Below are 20046 nucleotides of genomic sequence, written 5' to 3' on the forward strand. Positions count from 1 at the left end.
CTGCGTGGAGCCGTTCAGAACGCAGAAACGGGAGACCTCCAGTAAGCAGGGACTAGAACCATCCAGGGAGCTGGCACTGGAGCTGCTTGGAAAACCAGAACTGGAACCATCCGGGGAGCAGGAACTGGAGCAGGCCTGGGAGCGGGACCAGAGGTGTCTGCTCCAGTTGTAATTGGTACCCCAGGGAAGGTGGCTATAGGAGCCACCACAGGAGAGGAGGTTCTGGAAGCCACCACAGGCATGTTAGCTCAGGGTGGCATGATGAAGGCAGGCATCGACCCCCCCCCCCCAACACACACACACACACAGTTTCTTGGGGAGCCTCCTCCTTTTTACTCGAAGGAGTTCCAGAATTTCTCTAGTGAGTGAGCCACCTTGCTATGAGAGACCCACATGTGAGCCTCCAAGTCTAAGGGCTCATTTACACTGCTCCGGCGCGTTGACGCAGCGCAATGTATCCCATTCGTTTTCAATGGAAAGTGTCGGTTCCGTCAGACGTGGCCGCGCAGTGCATGATGAGTGCGGCGAGTCTGGGGGATGCGGTGCGGCGAAAAGTTGAGCCGATCTGAACTGATTAATCCGGTCAGCGCGATGCGTCTATCCTATAGATATACATACCTAGATGCCGCGTTGCCTGTTGTTTTCTATCTGATGCTATACGTCTGCGCGTCCGCCATGTTGGAGCGGTCAAGATCCGCTTGTGAACAGATTGACATGTATTGAGAGATGATGAGTCTCAGGATTAAATCAGCCACAACTTCCTTATTACTCAACCGATTTTCACCAAATCTGTTTTGTTATAATCCCCAGACATAGAATAATCTAGGCTGCGCGGGCTGCTCTCGGTAGCTTTTATTTCTTTAATAACTCATCGTGCTAATTAGCCGTCTTGGTCAGCAGAAAGTATTCAGTCTGCGCCTGACGTTAAAAACCGAGTTTAGCGCGAGCTCCGGTAGAAACATCAGCAAATCCATCAATGTGTGAATCACTTCTAATCTTAATACACATAAAAATTAAATAAACCCCCCAAAACACAGTAAGAAGGACGAAGCTGAAGTTGGCTTCCTATCAGCCAGCTTCTTCCTCGAGTTTTCCCGTTCTACCTTAAATGTTGCAGCCGTCACTTTCTAGTGCCTGCAGTTGCACCATTTAAGGTGGAACCGGAAAATTCGAACAAGAAGCTGGCTGATGCACCATTTAAGGTGGAACGGGAAAATTCAAACATGATGCTGGCTGATGCACCATTTAAGGTGGAACGGGAAAATTCAAACATGATGCTGGCTGATGCATTATTTAAGGTGGAAATTCGAACAAGAAGCTGGCAAATAAGAAGCTGACTTCAGCTTCGTGTAAGGTGCTAAAGTTAATCTATTATGAATACACGGTTTTAAAGAATGCTATAATCTACCTAGCTACAAAGCAATGACCATCATTGTAAATAAATAACTACTACATAAAGTTAAGATCGCCTGAGTAGACTATTAGATGAAATAAGCTTAATATAAAAACTATTCCATTAACAGGTTCTCTGTGCCTCACCAACCACACGGCCATCTACACATAAACATCACACAAACAATACTCGTCTCACAAACATGAGTGTGGATCGCTGCGTTCCCTCCGTCATATAATCCTATCGCCCTTTCTGAGTGCGATATTCTTGAAATAGCATAATTTTGGACAGTATCTTACTTTAACTGCCGCTCTGTAATTGTACTGAATGCAGTCCAGCAGCGATTTTGACCGCCCTAAAATAGCGGCGCCGTTGACGTGCCTGGCTGGACCCAACGCGGCATCTGGATATGTCTGTCTATGGTCTATCTAATCAGACGATAGCTGGTGTTTGCGCGATAAGTGTTCACAATGCAATGTATGAAACAATCGTTCCGGTGGAGCATGGAGGAAAAGCTCCAAACAATTTTAAACCTAGACATTTTTAAATATATGTATATATAAATTTGTAATTAATAACATACTAAATTTGTTTTTTGATTATTAGAAAATCAGCACATTCATTAATTAAAATTTGACTTAGCAGGACGTGATTTAATTGGATGCGGCCAACTGAAGAGGAGGAGCGCGTTCACGTCCGTCGACGCGCCGAACAGTGTAAATGCATACCACAAAGGCCACTTTAGTCTCCCCAGACTGAAAAGACTCATTAAAGTGGGCCAAATAGCAGAGAACAATGTGCAGGTGTGTGTAATGGAGGAGTGGGTGGAGCTTGAAAAGAGGAAAACAAAAGCACATGGCTTGGTCATGTGCACTACCACACAGGCCCAGGAGGGGGTAGATTGTGACAGATACTCTCCACCTAATCTCACAAACATTAGCCAGAGACGACAGAGTTGCTATGACGATCTACATATACTGTAATTTCACAAATGGTAGACAGAGACCACCGAGTTACTTAGCTTGCTATGACAATACTCTCCACCTGATCTCACAAATATTAAGGGACCAGCGAGTTACTTAGCATGTTATGATACTCTCCACATAATCTCACAAACATAAGACAGAGACCACTGAGTTACTAAGCTTGCTATGACAGTGCTCTCCATCTAATCTCACTGATGTTAGCCATGGACCACCAAATTATTTAGTATGATGATACTGTGTTAACTAACATGCTTACAATACAAACTAGCATGCATGCTAATGCATAGTTATCACAATACAAACTTGCTAGATAGCTGAATACAGACTGTGGTTAAACGCAGATAGACATTTATAATAACAGATATTAGGTAACTGATCCTCTATGTTTTATGGAGCCCATAAGGTGACAGACATGGTGATTATTTTTTAAAAAAGGTGTGGCCATAAATGAATAGGGCCACAAAATAATATATTTAGGCTGCAAATTACTATATCGAGGCCACGAATTAATATAAAACTTATTTCGTAGCTACGTTTGTTTGTTTGTTTGTTTGTTTGTTTGTTTTTCTTAACCGCCAGTGCATTTGTAAACCAATGGGTAACGGCTGCAAGGCAACCTGTATTTTATAGACTAGTTTTCCTCCCATACTCTGGATTTTATACCCTCATTTAACACAGCTGTGTGGCAGAACTCAGTTATAACAGCGTTATTACGGTTAACGCCACACTGTGCGTGTTAACCGTAAAGGCAAGTAAAACTGGAATTAAATGATAAATAATGTAAGAAACGAAACGTTATTCAAAGGATAAATGATTCTCATCAAATCGTAATTTGATTTAATCACATTATAAAAATATACTTAAAATGAATCATCGCGTTTCTTTTTATTAAATAATAACTGACATTTCCCACCCAGATACAAGACCCCTTCGTTGATAAATGATAAACCATGGCTCATATTTTATCGAATCAACACTGTTTTAATACAATAACGGCTGACTTAATTAAATCAGAACTCTCACATTTTCAGTCCATGTGCATTTTAATCTGTTCATTTTTTCCATCCCTCATTCCAGGCAGCGCCTTTTCTATGCAAACAAATAAACGAGTCCTGACCCAGACGGCCTTTCTCAGAATCTGAAACTGCATTAGAACTTCTCTCTGAGGAGTTTTACCTCAACTGGCAACCGCGGCGACTGCGTGTCGCCGTGGAGATCATCGAGAGTGCTCATTGGTGCTGTCGAGCGTCACCTCATTTGCATTAGGCGGGTCTTAGCAGGTTTATCTGCTCGTCCAATGAAAGTAAAAGCCGTTGATCAAAACAGTCGCTTTTGAGAGTGTTGCCAGTATTTGTCTGTTTTTCCCCGTTTCTCTTCAGGCTGGGCTTAGCGTGCTCCCACATTTCGAGCTGGGTGCCTCAGCTGATTGACTTATTGACACACAGTCAGTTAGCTTAGTCTAACCAGAGTCAGAAGGCGTCAGAAAGGGCTACTGCGTACAATCGGTAAGTATGGTGGAGGTTTTCTCGGGCCGAGCACTTATAAACAAAGAAGGCGACCTCGTCGACCCAGAACAGGCTCTCCGGAACAAAGTTGTGGGGCTGTATTTTTCCGCCGGGTGGTGTCCACCCTGCCGGGACTTCACCCCGGTGCTGTGTGATTTTTACACCGAGCTGGTGGAGGAGAGCGACCCTCCGGCACAGCTCGAGATAGTTTTTATATCCTCTGACAAGTCCACAGAAGACATGGTGGAGTATTACCACGACATGCACGGAGACTGGCTCGCCCTGCCCTGGACCGACCAGTACAAACAGTGAGTGGATATTGCAAGTTAAAGGGGAACTCCACCCAATTTTAAAACTTTCTCTATAAGTGAATGGCCGACATTTAAACAAAGTCATTCAGAGTGGTTCCTTGTGAAATGTTCCTTTGTAGAAGATTCTTACTGTGTCAGAATTGGTCACAGTGGTGGTGATAGGAACCAGACATCTGAAGAGTTTAATGCCTCTTAAAAGCTCCCTCACAGAAACTTATTCTATGAAATGATTGCGAATATGCTGCCTGATGTCTGAGACATTGTTTTACAGTAGTTTTGAGATAAGATTTTGGCCAAGACTTAATATTTTTCATTCATTTATGGTGGAGGGGTACATGTTCTAAGGCAATTATAGTCCAGGATGAAAGCCTGTTCTTAAAGATTTATAACTACTGTACTATCATCAACATTACATATAAAAGCTCAGAAGATACATGAAGGATCACTGATCATTTTGGATAGTAAATAAAATGCCTGTATTTTTTGACATCACAACCCCTAGTTACTATCACCACAACTGTAAAGACATCCTAAGTGGTAGGTTTTTCTACTTTGTTTACATCTCAACGATTTATTACGAATTATGCAGAAATTATTAAAAACCAGTGGAATTCGTCTTCAACTCCACACTATTGGTTTGTGTACTGAATACACGTATTTGCATGCAAGAGCAATGATGGGTTTTCAGATGTTACATGCGCCGTGCTAACCTAAAACTATGTTAAATAAAAGTCTGTTTACCTTACAGGCTGAAGCAGAAGCAAAAGTGGCCACCAAAAACCTTTCAAAAAAAGCATTAGGTTCAAAAACTCCTCAGTTACTGAGTTCCCTATTGAACTGCAGTGAAACTTCTTATTACTTCCAGCATATATCAGGATAGGACCTGAAGTTTAAGCTCCTTTCTTCTCTTTTTGGTCAGAAATTAAGTGCTAAATTACATGCTACAGCTCTTAAATGCTAAAGCGAGAGCAGCAAAGCAGTTCACAGCTGCTGTCGTCAACAAAACAGAATTAAATGCAAAAAAGTAGCTGACTGCAGTGAAACTGAGAGGAAAAAGTTATATTTTTTACAAATATACTTGAACATAAATACTCCTAAAAGTACAAATATCCATCAAACTGAATAGATGTAGCTATCTAGTTACTACTCTGGATAGCATCCGCTGGAGGTAGCCTACAATAAGTCTAGTCATTTGTAAAGTAGGCTAACCCTTCTTTGTCTCCTTTGTAAGAGGTTTAGTGAACACCCTTTGGAGGATTAGGTGTAAAAGTAGGCTAATATCCCTCTGCCTGACCTGTACTGTCCATTAAATTGTGGCTTTAACAACACATGTATTTGGAAATGTTACAGCATTGGCATGTGGTGGACCTGGTAAGCAAAGTCCAGTCAAGAATGTATTGTTTCTTGAATGAATGTGTTTTATGTACACCTTCCCATTCTAATGGGAGCTTGTGCAGAATTACAGGGCCAGTACTAACATTATGTTCTCCTTGTGTCTTTCAGTGAGCTCAAGAAGAGGTACAACATCACTGCCGTCCCCAAGCTGGTGATAGTGAAAGAGAACGGACAGGTCATCACAGACAAAGGCCGGAAGCAGATCCGAGACCAAGGCCTGGCCTGTTTCGGGAACTGGCTGGAGGTGGCTGAAATCTTCCAGAACTTTAAATGCTGATGTCTGGCAAGAGCACTTGCTTGCGCCATGCCACAGGTCCAAAGGGCTAGCGAAAAACTGTGAATTTTGCATCAAGCACTTTGAGAGGAGATCTGGACACTTGCTATGCCACCGTAGCCATAAGCTTTAAGAAGGCCTTATATCAGGAGGCCGACAAACTTGAGAAGAATGAGAAAAAATGCTTTTGCTACTTCTGAAAAATGATATTATTTGCACTGCTGTTTTTGTATTAGTGTTTTTCTCTATTTTAGGACAAAAGATCAATGTGCTGCTACGTTTCTTGGGGACTTGCAGCTGTTGTTTTTATGCATAGCATTGTCATGGTGCTACCGAGTCATTTAGCGTCCCCAGCGTTTCATTAAAGCACTGTGATATATCCCTGAGAGAGTCTTTTTTTCCGCTGTGCTTTGCTCCCAGTCTGCCGCTGTTTTCCTGCAGTTTGCAAAACATTCAGTGACTATGAGAACACTGTTGGGTCTCAGGTGAAAAGCAGTCCTGAGAGAGCCCTTCACTTCCTTTTGTTGCCAAAGAGCAGTTCTCAGACTTCAACACCTAATGACCAAGGACGGTATTCTCAGAAGTCTAAAGGCTCTTCAACAGGAGACAGGAGTTCAGGGAGATCCCTATTAGACAATCCTCACTGATAGCTTAGGTTACCTGATTTACTGAGAAAGCTTGCGGCTGAGAAACAGCTACCAGGTCAGGAGTGGGCAATATGACGATATTTAGCATTACCATGATAAATTATGTCATGTTGACAATATTTGTCTGAGTATATCATACACATCGTAAGTACTTAAAGAACTCTGACCGACTGAATGTTTCATTACAAAGAGAGCATAATTAGGCCTGTTTTGATTGGATTTCTCACAATATAGTATGTGAGGCGTTAAACAAAAATCATTGCATTTAGTTTTTTATAGAATTCTTAAAATGTGGCACTGATTATTTTTGCTGGTTTCCACTTATAAAACAAAACAAAACAAACTATTGTGATACGTGTTATGTATCGTGTAAATGTCTTGAAGTATGGTTTTATTTTTTGCAGTATCACCTACCACTGCCTCATGTTTTTGGGAAATGAATGATACATGAACATGATACGCAAATTATGTCCTTGATGTTCGTTTTCTTAAACCAGGGTCGGCACCATGCGGGTCTGGTGCCGCATGCAGCTTTTTTACTGCCTTGTTGGAGCTCCACAGAATTAGATTTTTAGGTAAAAATAAAATAATCCTCCTTTGCAGTAAAATAAAGCTCTGCTGATCGTTCAGACAGTTTTAACAATCTTACACATTGGAGTTAATGTATAACCAGAGCCGGCTTAGGAGGAGCCTGGCCACTTCCTTTTCCCCCTTTATATCAAAAACATGGCTGAAAACAACCAGAGGGCGCCTGTGAGCGAGTCCGCAATGAATGGTAGTAAAGGAAGCTCAACCAGAGAAGTTGTAGAGGTGAGAATTACCACTCTGCAATGTCTTCTGGGTTTCTTAAACGCTAGAGGGCGCTCCTGAGCGAGTCAAAAATGAATGGGTTGATATGGAGCATTTGAGCAAAATCATAGTTTATAAATGATTAAACATTTTTAATGTAAAAGAAAACATTCATTTCCTGAACACTGAATAGCATAAAACATTTTAACACTGCTGTTATATTTTTAAGAGCTTTTAAACTCGAGTTGTAGGAGTTTATAATGGCACCTCATCTATGTTCATGAAGTCAGTGAGCGCGAACAGCCAATGAGCTGCTCCGTTTGCCAATCAATCAGCACACACTAGCAGTAATGCCTGCCTTCTGCTGCCCAAAACCCGTTTGCTGTAGAAAAAATGAAATATATAGGTAAGATTTCTTTGTTTTTTTAGTGAAATACATCCTTCTACTTTCTAAAATTAAAGAAACGTTCTGTGTAAGTGGTTAGAAACTATTTTAACTTTTCGTTTTTAGCCGTTGAGCACCATTTACTCCCATTCATTGAGGATTCCCTCACGGGCGCCCTCTGCTGTTTAGAAGTCCTGTTTTTGATATAACGGGGGAAATAGGAAGTGGCCAGGCTCCTCATAAACCAGCTCTGGCTCAACGGCTAAACACACACACACATATTCTAAGCCGCGTATCCTTCTGGGTACGGCTAAAAACAAAAATGTAAAATAGTTTCTAAACACTTTACCAGAACTTTACCTAGAAAGTAGAAGGATGTATTTCACTAAAAAAAGCAAAGAAAACTTACCTATATATTTCCTTTTTCTATAGCAAACGGGTTTTTGGCAGCAGAACGCTAGCATTCCTGCTACTGCATGCTGATTGGTTAGCATTACTGCTACTGAGTGCTAATTGGTTGGCGAGCGGAGCAGCTCATTGGCTGTTAGTCCTCACTGACGTCATGGACGTATATGAGGCGCCATTTTAAACTTCTACAACTTGAGTTTAAAACCTTTAAAAATATATAACAGCACTGTTAAAAGTTTTATGCTATCCAGTGAAATTATTGTATTCTTTTACATTAAAATGGCATTTATAAACTATGATTTTGCTCAAATGCTCCATCTTAACCCATTTATTTTGGACTCGCTCCTGTAATGTCTTCTGGTTTTTTAACGCTAGAGGGCGCTCCCGATTGCCAACCCAGTTGAATGTTCAATACCATCTGTGAAAGCGATGCTACACCTAACAATAAGCGTATGTGAATATTGGATGTATCTTCATAGTCCTCACAGGGGACTGATCTCATTTGCAGCATCCAGATCCTTCCATGTATTTCCTCCATGCACCACTGGAGGGCGATAAAACAACAGCAGAATGCTGCACTCAGTCTCTCCTAATAAGCTCAGAATAGAGACTGTACTAATATATGTCACAAGCGATATCAGTACTGTACTCAAATATTAATGCTTTAAATATTATTAATGTTATTAATTATTTTGTTATACTGCATTTAAAAAGTTAATTTGGACAGGTTCCTTGGACATGGATAAAACTAGTCCCATTAAAATTCCATTAAAATCCTATTTAGTCCTATTTAGCTTAATCAGGATCTGGGAAACCGGCCAGTTTAATTTTCGTTCATGTAATGCTGCCGTAGTGTCTGGTCCTTGAAGGGGAATTCCATCTTACTTCCCAAAATTTCTGTGTAATTAAATGGTTACGATGTAAACAAAGTCATTAAAAGTCATTTGATGTGAAATGCTTCAGTCTAGAGAAACTTGCTGAGTCAGAATTGTTCACAGTGGTGGTGATAGGAAGAGTTCAGTGCCTCTGAAAACATTGGATACATGCTGCCTGATGTCTGACACATTGTTTTATGATAGTTGTGTGACAAATTTTGTTTGCCTTGAAAAGATTTTTGGCTTAAAGTGCATTTTAATGTATTCATGGTGGAGGGGTTCATGTACACGGGGCGTTGTACGGCAAAACAGTCCCCAAAGAAAACCTTTTTCAGATTTATGACTAGTTTACCATCATCAACATTACATATATAAACTCAGGAGACGTGTAGTTTCACTGGTGGTTTTGGATAGTATATAAAATGGCCGTATTTGTGTTGTAGACCCCTGGTTCCTATCACCACCACTCTAAAGAAATTTGAGTTGGTAAGTTTCATTACAATAAATGAATTAACTAAAACAATAGTGTGTTCAGTTTGTGACCATATTAAATTATATCTGCCAATATTATCAGTTAGCAGAAATGTTTAGCTGCTTAAAGGAGAATTCCACTGATTTTTAAAAAAAGTTGTGCATAATTAAAATGTTAAGATGTAAAGTCGTTCAGAGTGGTCTGATGTGAAATGCACTGCAACATCTGCATTAAAGTAACCACTAAAACCACCTCATTGTTTTTACACTCACTGTCCATTTTATCAGCTCCATTTACCGTATAGGCAGTTACAGACTGTAGACTCTGCATACTTTGTTAGCCCCCTTTTACCCTGTAAATCAGCCAAAAATAGTCAGTTTAATTTGCTTTGGCCTAATGCTGCTGTAGTGTCTGGTCCTTAAAGGGCAGTTTCATCTTTTTGCAAAATGTTAATTGAATTGTTAACAGTCTAGACTTTGACTCATAGAAAAAATATTATATGAAATTGTTATGAATACATTAATGGCTGAGAGGTACATGCTGGGCATTGTGAAGCAAAATAGTCCCCAAAAAACATGTTTTTGCATTTACCACTATTTTACCATCATCAATGTTACATATAAAAATGGACGTAGGTTCACTAATTATTTTGGATAGTAAATAAAATGGCTATATTTGTGCTGTAGACATTGCGACCCCTGGTTCCTATCACCACCACTGTAATTAGAGTCAGGGGGTTTCTCTGCAATTAACCATGTCAAATCAAACTTTGAATGACTGTTTGCATCTCAACCATTGAATTATGCAGAAATTATGAAAACATTGGTATTAGAATTCTCCAGTAATCAGTATTGTTTTTCACATCTGTGACTGTTGATCACTCAGTGAGGTAGAAACTTGGCCTTATTTGGCTTAAGATAATCAGAGGAGGGACCTTCGGGTTTTCCTAGATGTTAGGAATCGGTAGGTCGGTGACGCTTCATCGTTTTGATAGATAAGTTACAACATGTGTCACAGTTTTAGTGTCGGTTTCTGTTGGGCAACTATGGGTGTGTCTCTCGGACTTTTATGGCTTCATTAACAGCACGGTTTAGAAGTGAGCTTAAGAAATGAAGTCTGTGCTCATCAGAACCAGGCCAGTTTCGATGTAACAAAGTATTTTGATGCTAGCAAAGGTCCAGTCTAAGTAAGTAAGCAATAATTAAAAAAATGTTCACTTCTATTTGGAAATGAAGAGATACAGTCTAATAGAACCCTCACACAATAACGCACAAATACTCTACAAAAGCAATCCTAACCTTTGAATCTTGGCTGAAAAAGCGGAATCAGAGTGTGTGTTGTAAGTGATTAACCTGCAGTAGTCAAAGGATACTGTGACACACCCAGCATGGTCATTTTCTTGTTTTATGACTGAAACTGTACATTTGCTGTCAGTGAGAGAGCGTCACACACCCAGCCCATAAAACCCGCAGAGCTGATAAAGGAGTCTAAAGGACATCGCTCAGGCAGAGGTTTAGAAATCGAGGATATAATCATACCTGCTCATGCAAAGAGGGGAAAAAAGCAGCACAACTCAGGGATACAAAATGAATTCTCAACCAACTTTCTGTGTTTTGCTGATGGCGGTCGTGTGTGCCCTTGCAGTGGCAGAAGGTTAGTTGTATCAGTTGTATTGCTTTTGTGATTTCAGTGATTATGTTGGTTCTATGTAGTCGTGCGCATCACTAGAGCCTTAAATTGAATCCGAAACTGCATTTGAATGTTCCTTTTTTTATTCTCAAATAATAACAAATGTAAGGCCAAGTACTGAAGGCCTAACCTGAGTTAAAGGGACATTTCACCTTAACGTTATTTTTCGTCAGGATCGTCTGTCCTCTGTTACACTGAAGAGGAAATACACTTTGAAAAGCGACGTGCTTGTTAAGAATGAGGAAGCCAGACATTTTTATTTTGTCATTATTCATCAAACTTCTATTTGCTGGTCGTTTCAAAACTGGACCCAGCATTCACAAAATGTCAAAATCGGTGGACTGATCTAGGATCACATTTTATGACTAAGGTCACAATAACATGGAGAAGTATCTGATCCTGAATCAGCATGTTTCGTGAACATTGGCCCAGGAAGAAAGCTTGGTGACTTTGAAATGCTCCAGGAAGCTCAAATGCAAATGGCAGAGAATTATAGCAAAAAGATCAATAAGAGTTTTAGGAAAGATTTCCTTTATTGTAGTGATCATTTGACAGAACAGAGAACAGAGAAAAATGAGGAAATAAAGTAGAATTAAGGCAAAATTCCACTCAAGGACAAATCTCTCATTTTATTTCATGAGAAACGAAAGCAATTGTTCATTGAGAGTTGAGTGTTTTAAGTATTTCAGTGCTTATTGTCTCGTTGACGGGTTTGCAGAGCCCACTGCTCCATTTCAGCTCTGTAAATGATTACACGAACAAGAAATTCTCTAAAAGCAGATGTGACACTGGCCTCTGTGTGTGACTTGAAAAACAACAGGAAAGCAGGGAAAAAAATCCTCTAAAACCAATTACACCCATATGGAAAAAAATATATGGACATGTATCTTTATATATTTCAAATACATTGCAATCCATGCGGAAATACATTCCAAAATGCAATACAAACCAAATTGCATTGTAGAATATATTGCCTTATTAACCAAATATATTTTAAAATGCATTTATTTTAAATGTAAGGCAATATGCAATATTACACCTAGAACTATACCATGGAAAAATAAATGTTTGTAAATGGATGAAAATAGCCAAAGTACTAGTCTAATGCACTTTACTGTTTGGAACTTTTGAAAAGAATTCCATTATCTTAATTTTAAATATTAGCCATTTGACCTTTAACATGACTAAAGCAAGTGTTGTCGGTATTGATACACTGTAAAAATGCAGTTTGATGATTTAATGTTATGTTTATTTGAAATATATTTTGTGTGAGCTGTCTTACTGCATACGTACATGGTTAATGCAAAGTACAATGCAAAACACAGAAGTCAGTACCATTTAGTTAGTTTATGTATATAATTATATCTGTAACCTTAAAACTACATACAGTTGAAAAATATTATAACAAATACAAATAAATGCCTTTTTTGGCCATTTTCATATATTGCAAAGTATATATTTGATAAATACATTTGGAATATATTTTTTTCCATATGGGACAAAATGCGTTTCACCACTGACTTATTCTACACCCCTGACTTAAGTCTCCATTGATTTATTGTACATCCTTGACTTTAGTCACCATTGATTTATTATATACCACCAACTTATTCTACACCACTGACTTATATCACCCTTGACGTATTTTACACCATTGACTTAGTATAGATCACTGACTTAAGTCACCACTGACTTATTCCACACTATTGACTTATTTCACACCATTGACTTATTTTACACCACTGACTTAAGTCACTATTGACTTATTCCATACCAATGGCTTATTCTACACCACTGATTTAAGTCACTATTGACTTATTCCACACCACTGACATATTATACACCACTGACATAAGTCATCATTGACTCATTCCATACCACTGGCTTATTTTACACCATTGACTTAGGTCACCATTGTCTTATTCTACACCACTGACTTAAGTCACCATTGACTTATTCTACACCATTGACTTAAAATATCAACTTTTTCCTTACCATTGACTTAAGTCACTGTTGATTTATTCTATACCATGACTTATTCTCATTCTTCTGCCAGCTATGATTGATTTTAAAATCTTTTTAATCTTTTAAATTTCTTAATGACCAGTCTACTTATCTGACTGTTTAACTATATGCATCCCTAAATGCGACCTTACATCTGTTGACGTTGCCTTCCTCCAGGTCCCTTGAGTTTGATATAAAAAACTTCTTACTATTTATTCTATTTTAACTGGATTAATTTTTGAATTTGTTTTAAATTACTGCTTTTTGATTTCTCTTATATATTTCTTTATTTCTTTCCTTTTTATTTTTTCTTTCTCTGACATATTTTACCTGTGTATTTGTGATTTGATATGTTTTTTCTTTGTATGTGACTTTTCTTTTAAATTACTCTTAAGTGCGTTTTTTCTCGTTGCTACATATATTTCTGAGCAGATTAGCTATGAGATAATCCACCAGCATTTGGAAGAGGAAAGTCAAAGGAAAATAAATGAAAAAAGAGTTTCCAGGACTGGAAAAAAGGGTTAAAAACACCAAGATGCAACCAGAAAATGCAACCAGCTTCTAAGACTGAACTTTATTGGTGTGACAAAATGTACTCGCAAATTTTTGTGAAAAACTGAAAGCACGTCTCCTGCTTCTGTGTGATTTTCTGTCGAATGCATTTTCTGACACTGAAAATGAATCATTTGTACTTAATGGCCAATTTATAATTTAAATAAATGGAAGGTGTTTTTGACTTCTGCACATTATTGTAAATAAAGTTTATTATGATTATATTATTATTATTGTTATTAATAAATTATTTCACTATTCCATAGTTCCGAAATGCAGTATGGCCCCGGAGAGAGAAACTGGAGAGGACAGAACAGTGAAATTTTACTATGACCAGCAACTGGGATTTTGCGCCCCCTTCTTCAACAAAGGAAACTGTAGCGGTGGCAACTGTTTCAGTTCTGACAGAGACTGCATGGCATCATGTTCAGCGGAGTACCAAGATTTGTACCCAGAAGGAGGTAAAACCCAGCATCCTTTTAGGATACAGTGATTGGCTGTGGTTCCAGATAAGCAGGCATGGGGGGCATGCAGATGTTGATACTTTGCATATACATCCACCATCCACTGTATGAGTTCCAGCTTCCTTATACACACTTAGAAAAGATGGTTCCTCAAGGGTTTTTGCGTAAAGGCAATGGTTCTATTTAGAACTATGATTTCTATATAGAGCCATTTCATTCCTAAATGTTTGTTTGTATGGGGAAATCGTTCCTTAGATTGATGCAGAATGTGTTATATATGGTTTTATCTAGAACCTTTTTATAAATGGTTCTATATAGCACCAAAAAGGGTTCTGCTATTGTTACGATGTGACCTTATAACAACAGAAAACCCTTTTTGGTGCTACCTAGAAACCTTTTCAAAAAGGTTCTATAAAGAACCATATATAACACATTTTCCATCAATCTGAAGAACGATTTCACCATGAAAAGAACCATTCAAGAATACAATGGTTCTTTGAGTGTTCATAGTTCTATAAAGAACCATTGTGTTTACTAAAGAACCCTTAAAGAGTCATATTTTTCAAGATATGTAGCACCAAAACAGGTCCTGCTATTGTTACAGTGCCAAACTTGTAACATTAGAAGAACGCTGTTTGGTGCTGTATAGAACCATTTTCAAAAAGATTCAATGTAGAACCATATACAACACATTCTCCATTAGTCCAAAGACCCATTTCACCATGCAAAGAACCATTTAATAATGCAAATGCTTCTTTTAGTGCTCATGGTTTTATATAGAACCACTGTCTTTACTAAAGAACCCTTGAAGAACCGTCTTTTTAATGTGTGTTGGTCCACTATATAGGGGTGTAGTTACAGACTGTAGCCCCTCTGTTGTCATGCAGTCTGTCAGTGACCCTGTTCAGTTTCTGACCACAGGGCCGGTGTTGACCAGATGTTGGCAGGGTAGTTGTAAGTGGTCCACCACCCAAAAATACCCAGCCAAAAGTGGCTCTGTGGTCAGAAACTGGCCATTAATAAAGGGCCAAGTCGCAAATTAGGCTATAGTCTCAAACTATACACCAGTAAAGTCTGTCTACAATTTGGGGGGTTTCTGATAAAGTGTCCAGTGGGTTGATCTTTCCTGCCCTCTCTGAGGGTGTTCTCCACTCATCTTTCAGATGCAGTGTGCACTTTGAAGATGGATCCAGGCAACTGCTACGCCAACATTGCCATGTATCACTACGACAGTGAAGAGAAAACCTGCCGCATGTTCATTTACAAAGGCTGCCACGGGAACGGAAACCGCTTTGCATCCAGAGAGGAATGTCAGCAGATGTGTCTAGGTCGGTGCTCTCTTCTCTTTTCTTCCATTATCATTCCTCCTGTTCTCTCTTATTCTCTTCACTTCTTCTCCTCTCTTTTCTCTTCTCATCCCTTATGTATCTTTAACCTCTTTTCTATTTTCTTCTCTTCTCGTTTTGTCTTTTCTCAGCTTTTCTCTTCTCTTGTCTTTCCATCTTTATCTCCTTTATTCACTTTTCTTATCTTCACTCCTCTCCTCTCTTATTCCTTTCTTTACCCTCCCATTATCTTTTCTCATTTTTCTTCTTTTATCTTCTTCATTCTCCTCTCCTCCCTTTTTTCTTTTCACTTTTATTCTCTTTTCTCTTCTCCTCTTCCTTTCTCTTCCCTTATTTTCACCTCCACTCCTTTTTCTTTTCTCATGTTCTCTTCTTTTTTCTCTTTTCTCTTTCGTGCTTTTCTCCTTTTTCTCTTCCTTTTTGTATCATCTTTTCTTCTCTTTCTTTTCTGTTCCCTTTTTTCTTTTGCCTTCACTTTTTCCCTGTTTTCTTTTCTTGTCTCTTCTATGTCTTTCTCTTATCTCCTTATCCATTGTCTTTCTCCTCATCTTCCCTTTTCTCTTCTATTTTCTTCTTTTTTCTATTTTCTTAACTTTGCTCGCTTCTATTCTATTTTCTTCCCTTTCCTTATCTTTCCTTCTCTTCCTTTCTCCTCTTTCCTCTTCTCTTCTCTGCTTATTTTTCCTCTTCTCTCCTCATCTCTTCTCTTCTCTCCTTGTCTCGTCTCATCTCGTCTCTCATCTCTTCTCTTCTCATCTCATCTTGCCTCGTCTCTTCACTTCTCTTCTCTCCTCGCCTCATCTCATCTCTTCTCTTCTCTCCTAGTCTCTTCTCTTCTCTCCTCATCTCATCTCGTCTGCTCTCTTCTCTCCTTGTCCCTTCTCTTCTTATCTCTTCTTTTATCTTTTCTTCTCTTATCTTCTTGTATTTTCTCTCCTCATGTCTTTTCTTCTCGTTTCTTCTCTCCTCCTCTCTTCTGTCCTTGTCTCTTCTCTCCTCATCTCTTCTCTTCCCATCTCCTCTCTTCTCTTCTTTCCTTGTCTGTTCCCGTCTCTTCTCTCGTTGTCTCTTCTCTTCCTCCATTATACATGTATTCACCTTTGCTCTCTCTTCTTCATCCTGCTTCTGAGCCCTCCTTTCATCAGCCTATCCCCACATTACTCTTCTCTTCTCTTCTCTTCTCTTCTCTTCTCTTCTCTTCTCTTCTCTTCTCTTCTCTTCTTCCATTATACATGCACTCACCTGTGCTCTTTCTTCTTCTTCCTGCTTCCTAGACCCTTCTTTCATCAGTTTCTCCCCACATTACCATTTTATGACTTTGTGTAAACCACACAAAACACTGAAGTCGTTATAACCGTCCAGTGTTTTAGACGCCACTGACTAAACCCAGCCTAGTTCATATAAGTTAAACATTAAACACAATGCCATAAAGATAGAGCCGCTTCTCCTTTGAGCAGCTTCACATTTATGTGGAAATGCAGCCATTTATGAACAGCAGCAGTGACTGTGTGCTTCTTTTTATGTGAAATAAATGCTAATGCAGTAGTTATATTTCATCTGGGCTCTAATTGCGCAGACACTTCATATGGCATAGTTAGTGTCTGATCCACCAGCTTGAGTAAAAGCTCTGCGTGAATAAGACCAAAAGACTCCACAGTAAGACAGTTGTTTATGAAAATATCATCTGAGTTGGTCATTTTATGTATTTATTGGATCTTAACTGAGTTTTTCAGAGATAGTCACATACAGACACACTATATATAGATGAACATATGTGGGCTGGGTGCGTTTTTGAATTGTGGCTCATTCTTTTGTTGTCCACTAGAGGTCAGCACAACCCCACTGCAACAAACTCATTCACTGCCTTATTTTACAGCAAAGTCTGGCCGATCAGTGCTAGCAGGGGACGCTCCCAACCCTGACCTGCAAACAGTTGATGTGGGTAAGTGGTCAGTTAAGTTCAGATTGGTCGCTCCTACCAATAAATTCAATATATACTTTGTATGTATATCTCTTTTGATCACCTTGTCATTATGTTCCTCTTCATCTGTAACCGTCCGAGTCCAAATCATGACATGTGGGTGTTTGTTTTGTGACAGGTTTGATTGTTGGCATTCTGGGTGGGATTATATTTGCAGTGGCAGCCATTTCTGCAATTGTTCTATTTGTTAAGCAAAGGTAAGAACCTTCATAGACAAAGACCTTATAGTACTGCATAAACAGAACACAGGAAAATGTCCAGTGTTGAATGAAAAGTATAATGGTCATTTAAGTCCAGCTAGATGCGACTGACCAGTGTGAGAGTGAATTTAAGACAAATAAAGGTATTCATTCAACACTGACCGGCATTCAATTAGGGATGCACTGATATGGGAATTGTGGACATGTGTATGTACAAATATGTATGAAAAAATAAATAAATTAAATTTTTTATATATATATATATATATATATATATATATATATATATAAATACAAATATACGTGTGTGTATATATACATATATATATACGTATGTACATATATATATATATACACACACATATATATATATACGTATGTATATATATATATATATATATATATATATATATATATATATATATATATGTGTGTGTGTTTGTGTGTGTGTTTATATAAAGACATTTATTGAGAGTTAAATAAAGACAATTTAACATAATTGTCCAATGTCAACTAAACATTCTGCTCTTTCAGAATTCAGTTAACAATCAATTTAAAATAATATGTTATAATTTATTCTTTTTTTTTATTTTACAATTATCTGACAATCCTGATATGATTCCGATATCATTGTTTATTCCCACCTACAATGCCATGTGCATAACAGTAGTTATTGGAATAGTATTGAGTGAACAAGGTAAAATATTGTGTTGGGTCTTTTTATCAACAGGAAGGCAAAACGTCATGAGATGAAGAAAGTGTCAACAAATGATGTCGAGATGAGCTAGACGAGACTACAGCTTGAACTGCTTGCTCGGCTCTTTTGTATGACAGCTTGATTTTATTTGATCTCTGAATAGCAATAGCCTGAGTGGCCTCCAATAATCCATGGCTAAGAAGCATCTCTGTCTTAAGAATATCTTAAGTACTGTATATCTGTTAGCTGATTATTATATGTCGCATGTTTGTTGGTTTTTAGTAATGTGAAATCAAAGAATGTAAAACTGCTTTATACACGTTTTCGGGCTATGTAATCACATGAAGCAAATGCCCAGCTTTGTCTTTTTAGACCAACTGTAGATAGTATCAGCAAATATAAGATAACAAAATCACAAACGGTCATTAATTAATAGTAGTCATACCTGTAAATATTACCGTGTGGTTGGTGTATTGTTTAATTATGGAACTTTATATAGTGTAATATCTTTCATACTGTTTTTGTTTTGTCATTTGTTTGCTTTACCAAAAGACAAATAAAAGGTTGTTTTTCAATTAAAACATCTAGTTCTTTAATATGTCACGTCTCATTCGTGTACTAATTCCTGTATTTCCCTGTGAACTACAAATCTCACTTCCCATGACATTGGGACAATATGTGAAATGCAAAAAAAAAAATAAAGAAAGCAGGGATTTGTAAATGCGCTTTGACCTGCATTTAAACAAAAATAGAGACAAGATAATGAATGATTAACCTTATCAACTTTGTTGTTTGTTGTAAATATATACTCGTTCTGAAATTGACGCCTGCATCATGCTCCTAAAAAAGTAATGCAAGCATGCTTGGATGTAAAAGGAGCATCCAGGAAAGGCTGAGATGGGTTGTGGCTCTCCACTATGTCAATAAATGCATCAGCAAGTAACCCAATAGCTTAAGAACATCATAAGAACACCTCTACATGCGTAATTGTAAATAAAGGTGTGTTGAATCGAAAGATGCTGGGAATTCAAAAAAAATCCCTGTGTGTAAAGTGCAAGGCCCAAAACTATTACTGTATGCCTGTGACCTTCAATCTTTCAGACAGCACTGCGTTACAAAAACGGGATTTTTCTGTGATGGATATCACCATATGGGTTCAGGAATACTTTAAATAAACTGTCAATAAAAAAAGGTAAGTTAAGGCTGTACTATGCACAGCAGAAGCTATTACTCAACAACACCCGGAAACACCTCTGACTTCTCTGGGCTCAAGCTCATCTGAAATGGACTGAAACACAGGTGGTCTGACAAGTCAACCTTTTAAATTACTTTTGGAAATAATGGATGTTATGTTCTCTGAGCCAGAGGAAAGGGACTATCCAGATTGTTACCAGTATAAAGTTTAAAAGCCAGGGCCTGTGATGGTATGGGGTGTATTAGTGCTTATGGCATGGGTAACTTGCCCATCTGTGAAGGCACCATTAATGTTAAAAGATTTTTAAGCAACATTTTGGAGCAACATATTTTGCTTTCTAGATGATGTCTTTTTCAGGAACATCTATGCTTCTTTCAGCATGACAACACCAAGCCTGTGCATGTGTTACAACAGCATGGCTGCATAATCAGAGGGCAGATGGTAGACTGGCCTGCCTTCAGTACAGACCTGTCTCCCA

General features: G+C 38.4%; 2 protein-coding genes across 2 annotated transcripts; both read left to right on the forward strand.

Annotated features, from left to right (window-relative positions):
- The first annotated feature begins 3621 nt into the window (after nt 1-3621).
- On the forward strand, nt 3622-6243 carry nxnl2 (nucleoredoxin like 2). The gene is made up of 2 exons (XM_036595143.1): nt 3622-4192; nt 5699-6243. Exons 1-2 carry the CDS (start codon nt 3891-3893, stop codon nt 5865-5867), a joined length of 471 nt encoding a protein of 156 aa, XP_036451036.1. The 5' UTR covers nt 3622-3890; the 3' UTR covers nt 5868-6243.
- Nucleotides 6244-10872: 4629 nt separating this feature from the next.
- Nucleotides 10873-18971, forward strand: wu:fb59d01 (uncharacterized protein LOC322379 homolog). The gene is made up of 6 exons (XM_036595678.1): nt 10873-11093; nt 13952-14146; nt 15313-15477; nt 17372-17437; nt 17595-17673; nt 18407-18971. The coding sequence occupies exons 1-6, from the start codon at nt 10985-10987 to the stop codon at nt 18462-18464; spliced, it is 672 nt and encodes a 223-aa protein (XP_036451571.1). The 5' UTR covers nt 10873-10984; the 3' UTR covers nt 18465-18971.
- Nucleotides 18972-20046: the final 1075 nt, after the last annotated feature.

The sequence above is a fragment of the Colossoma macropomum genome, unplaced genomic scaffold (genome assembly GCF_904425465.1).
Source record: "Colossoma macropomum unplaced genomic scaffold, Colossoma_macropomum, whole genome shotgun sequence".
Lineage (NCBI taxonomy): Eukaryota > Metazoa > Chordata > Actinopteri > Characiformes > Serrasalmidae > Colossoma > Colossoma macropomum.

What these genes read in the sequence shown, in the direction of transcription:
- nxnl2 (XM_036595143.1), top strand. Translation starts at nt 3,891, where the DNA reads ATGGTGGAGGTTTTCTCGGGCCGAGCACTTATAAACAAAGAAGGCGAC. An exon ending in TGGACCGACCAGTACAAACA is followed by an intron (nt 4,193 to 5,698) that starts GTGAGTGGATAT and finishes TGTGTCTTTCAG; the next exon opens with TGAGCTCAAGAAGAGGTACA.
- wu:fb59d01 (XM_036595678.1), top strand. Translation starts at nt 10,985, where the DNA reads ATGCAAAGAGGGGAAAAAAGCAGCACAACTCAGGGATACAAAATGAAT. An exon ending in TGCCCTTGCAGTGGCAGAAG is followed by an intron (nt 11,094 to 13,951) that starts GTTAGTTGTATC and finishes ACTATTCCATAG; the next exon opens with TTCCGAAATGCAGTATGGCC. An exon ending in ATGTCAGCAGATGTGTCTAG is followed by an intron (nt 15,478 to 17,371) that starts GTCGGTGCTCTC and finishes CTTATTTTACAG; the next exon opens with CAAAGTCTGGCCGATCAGTG.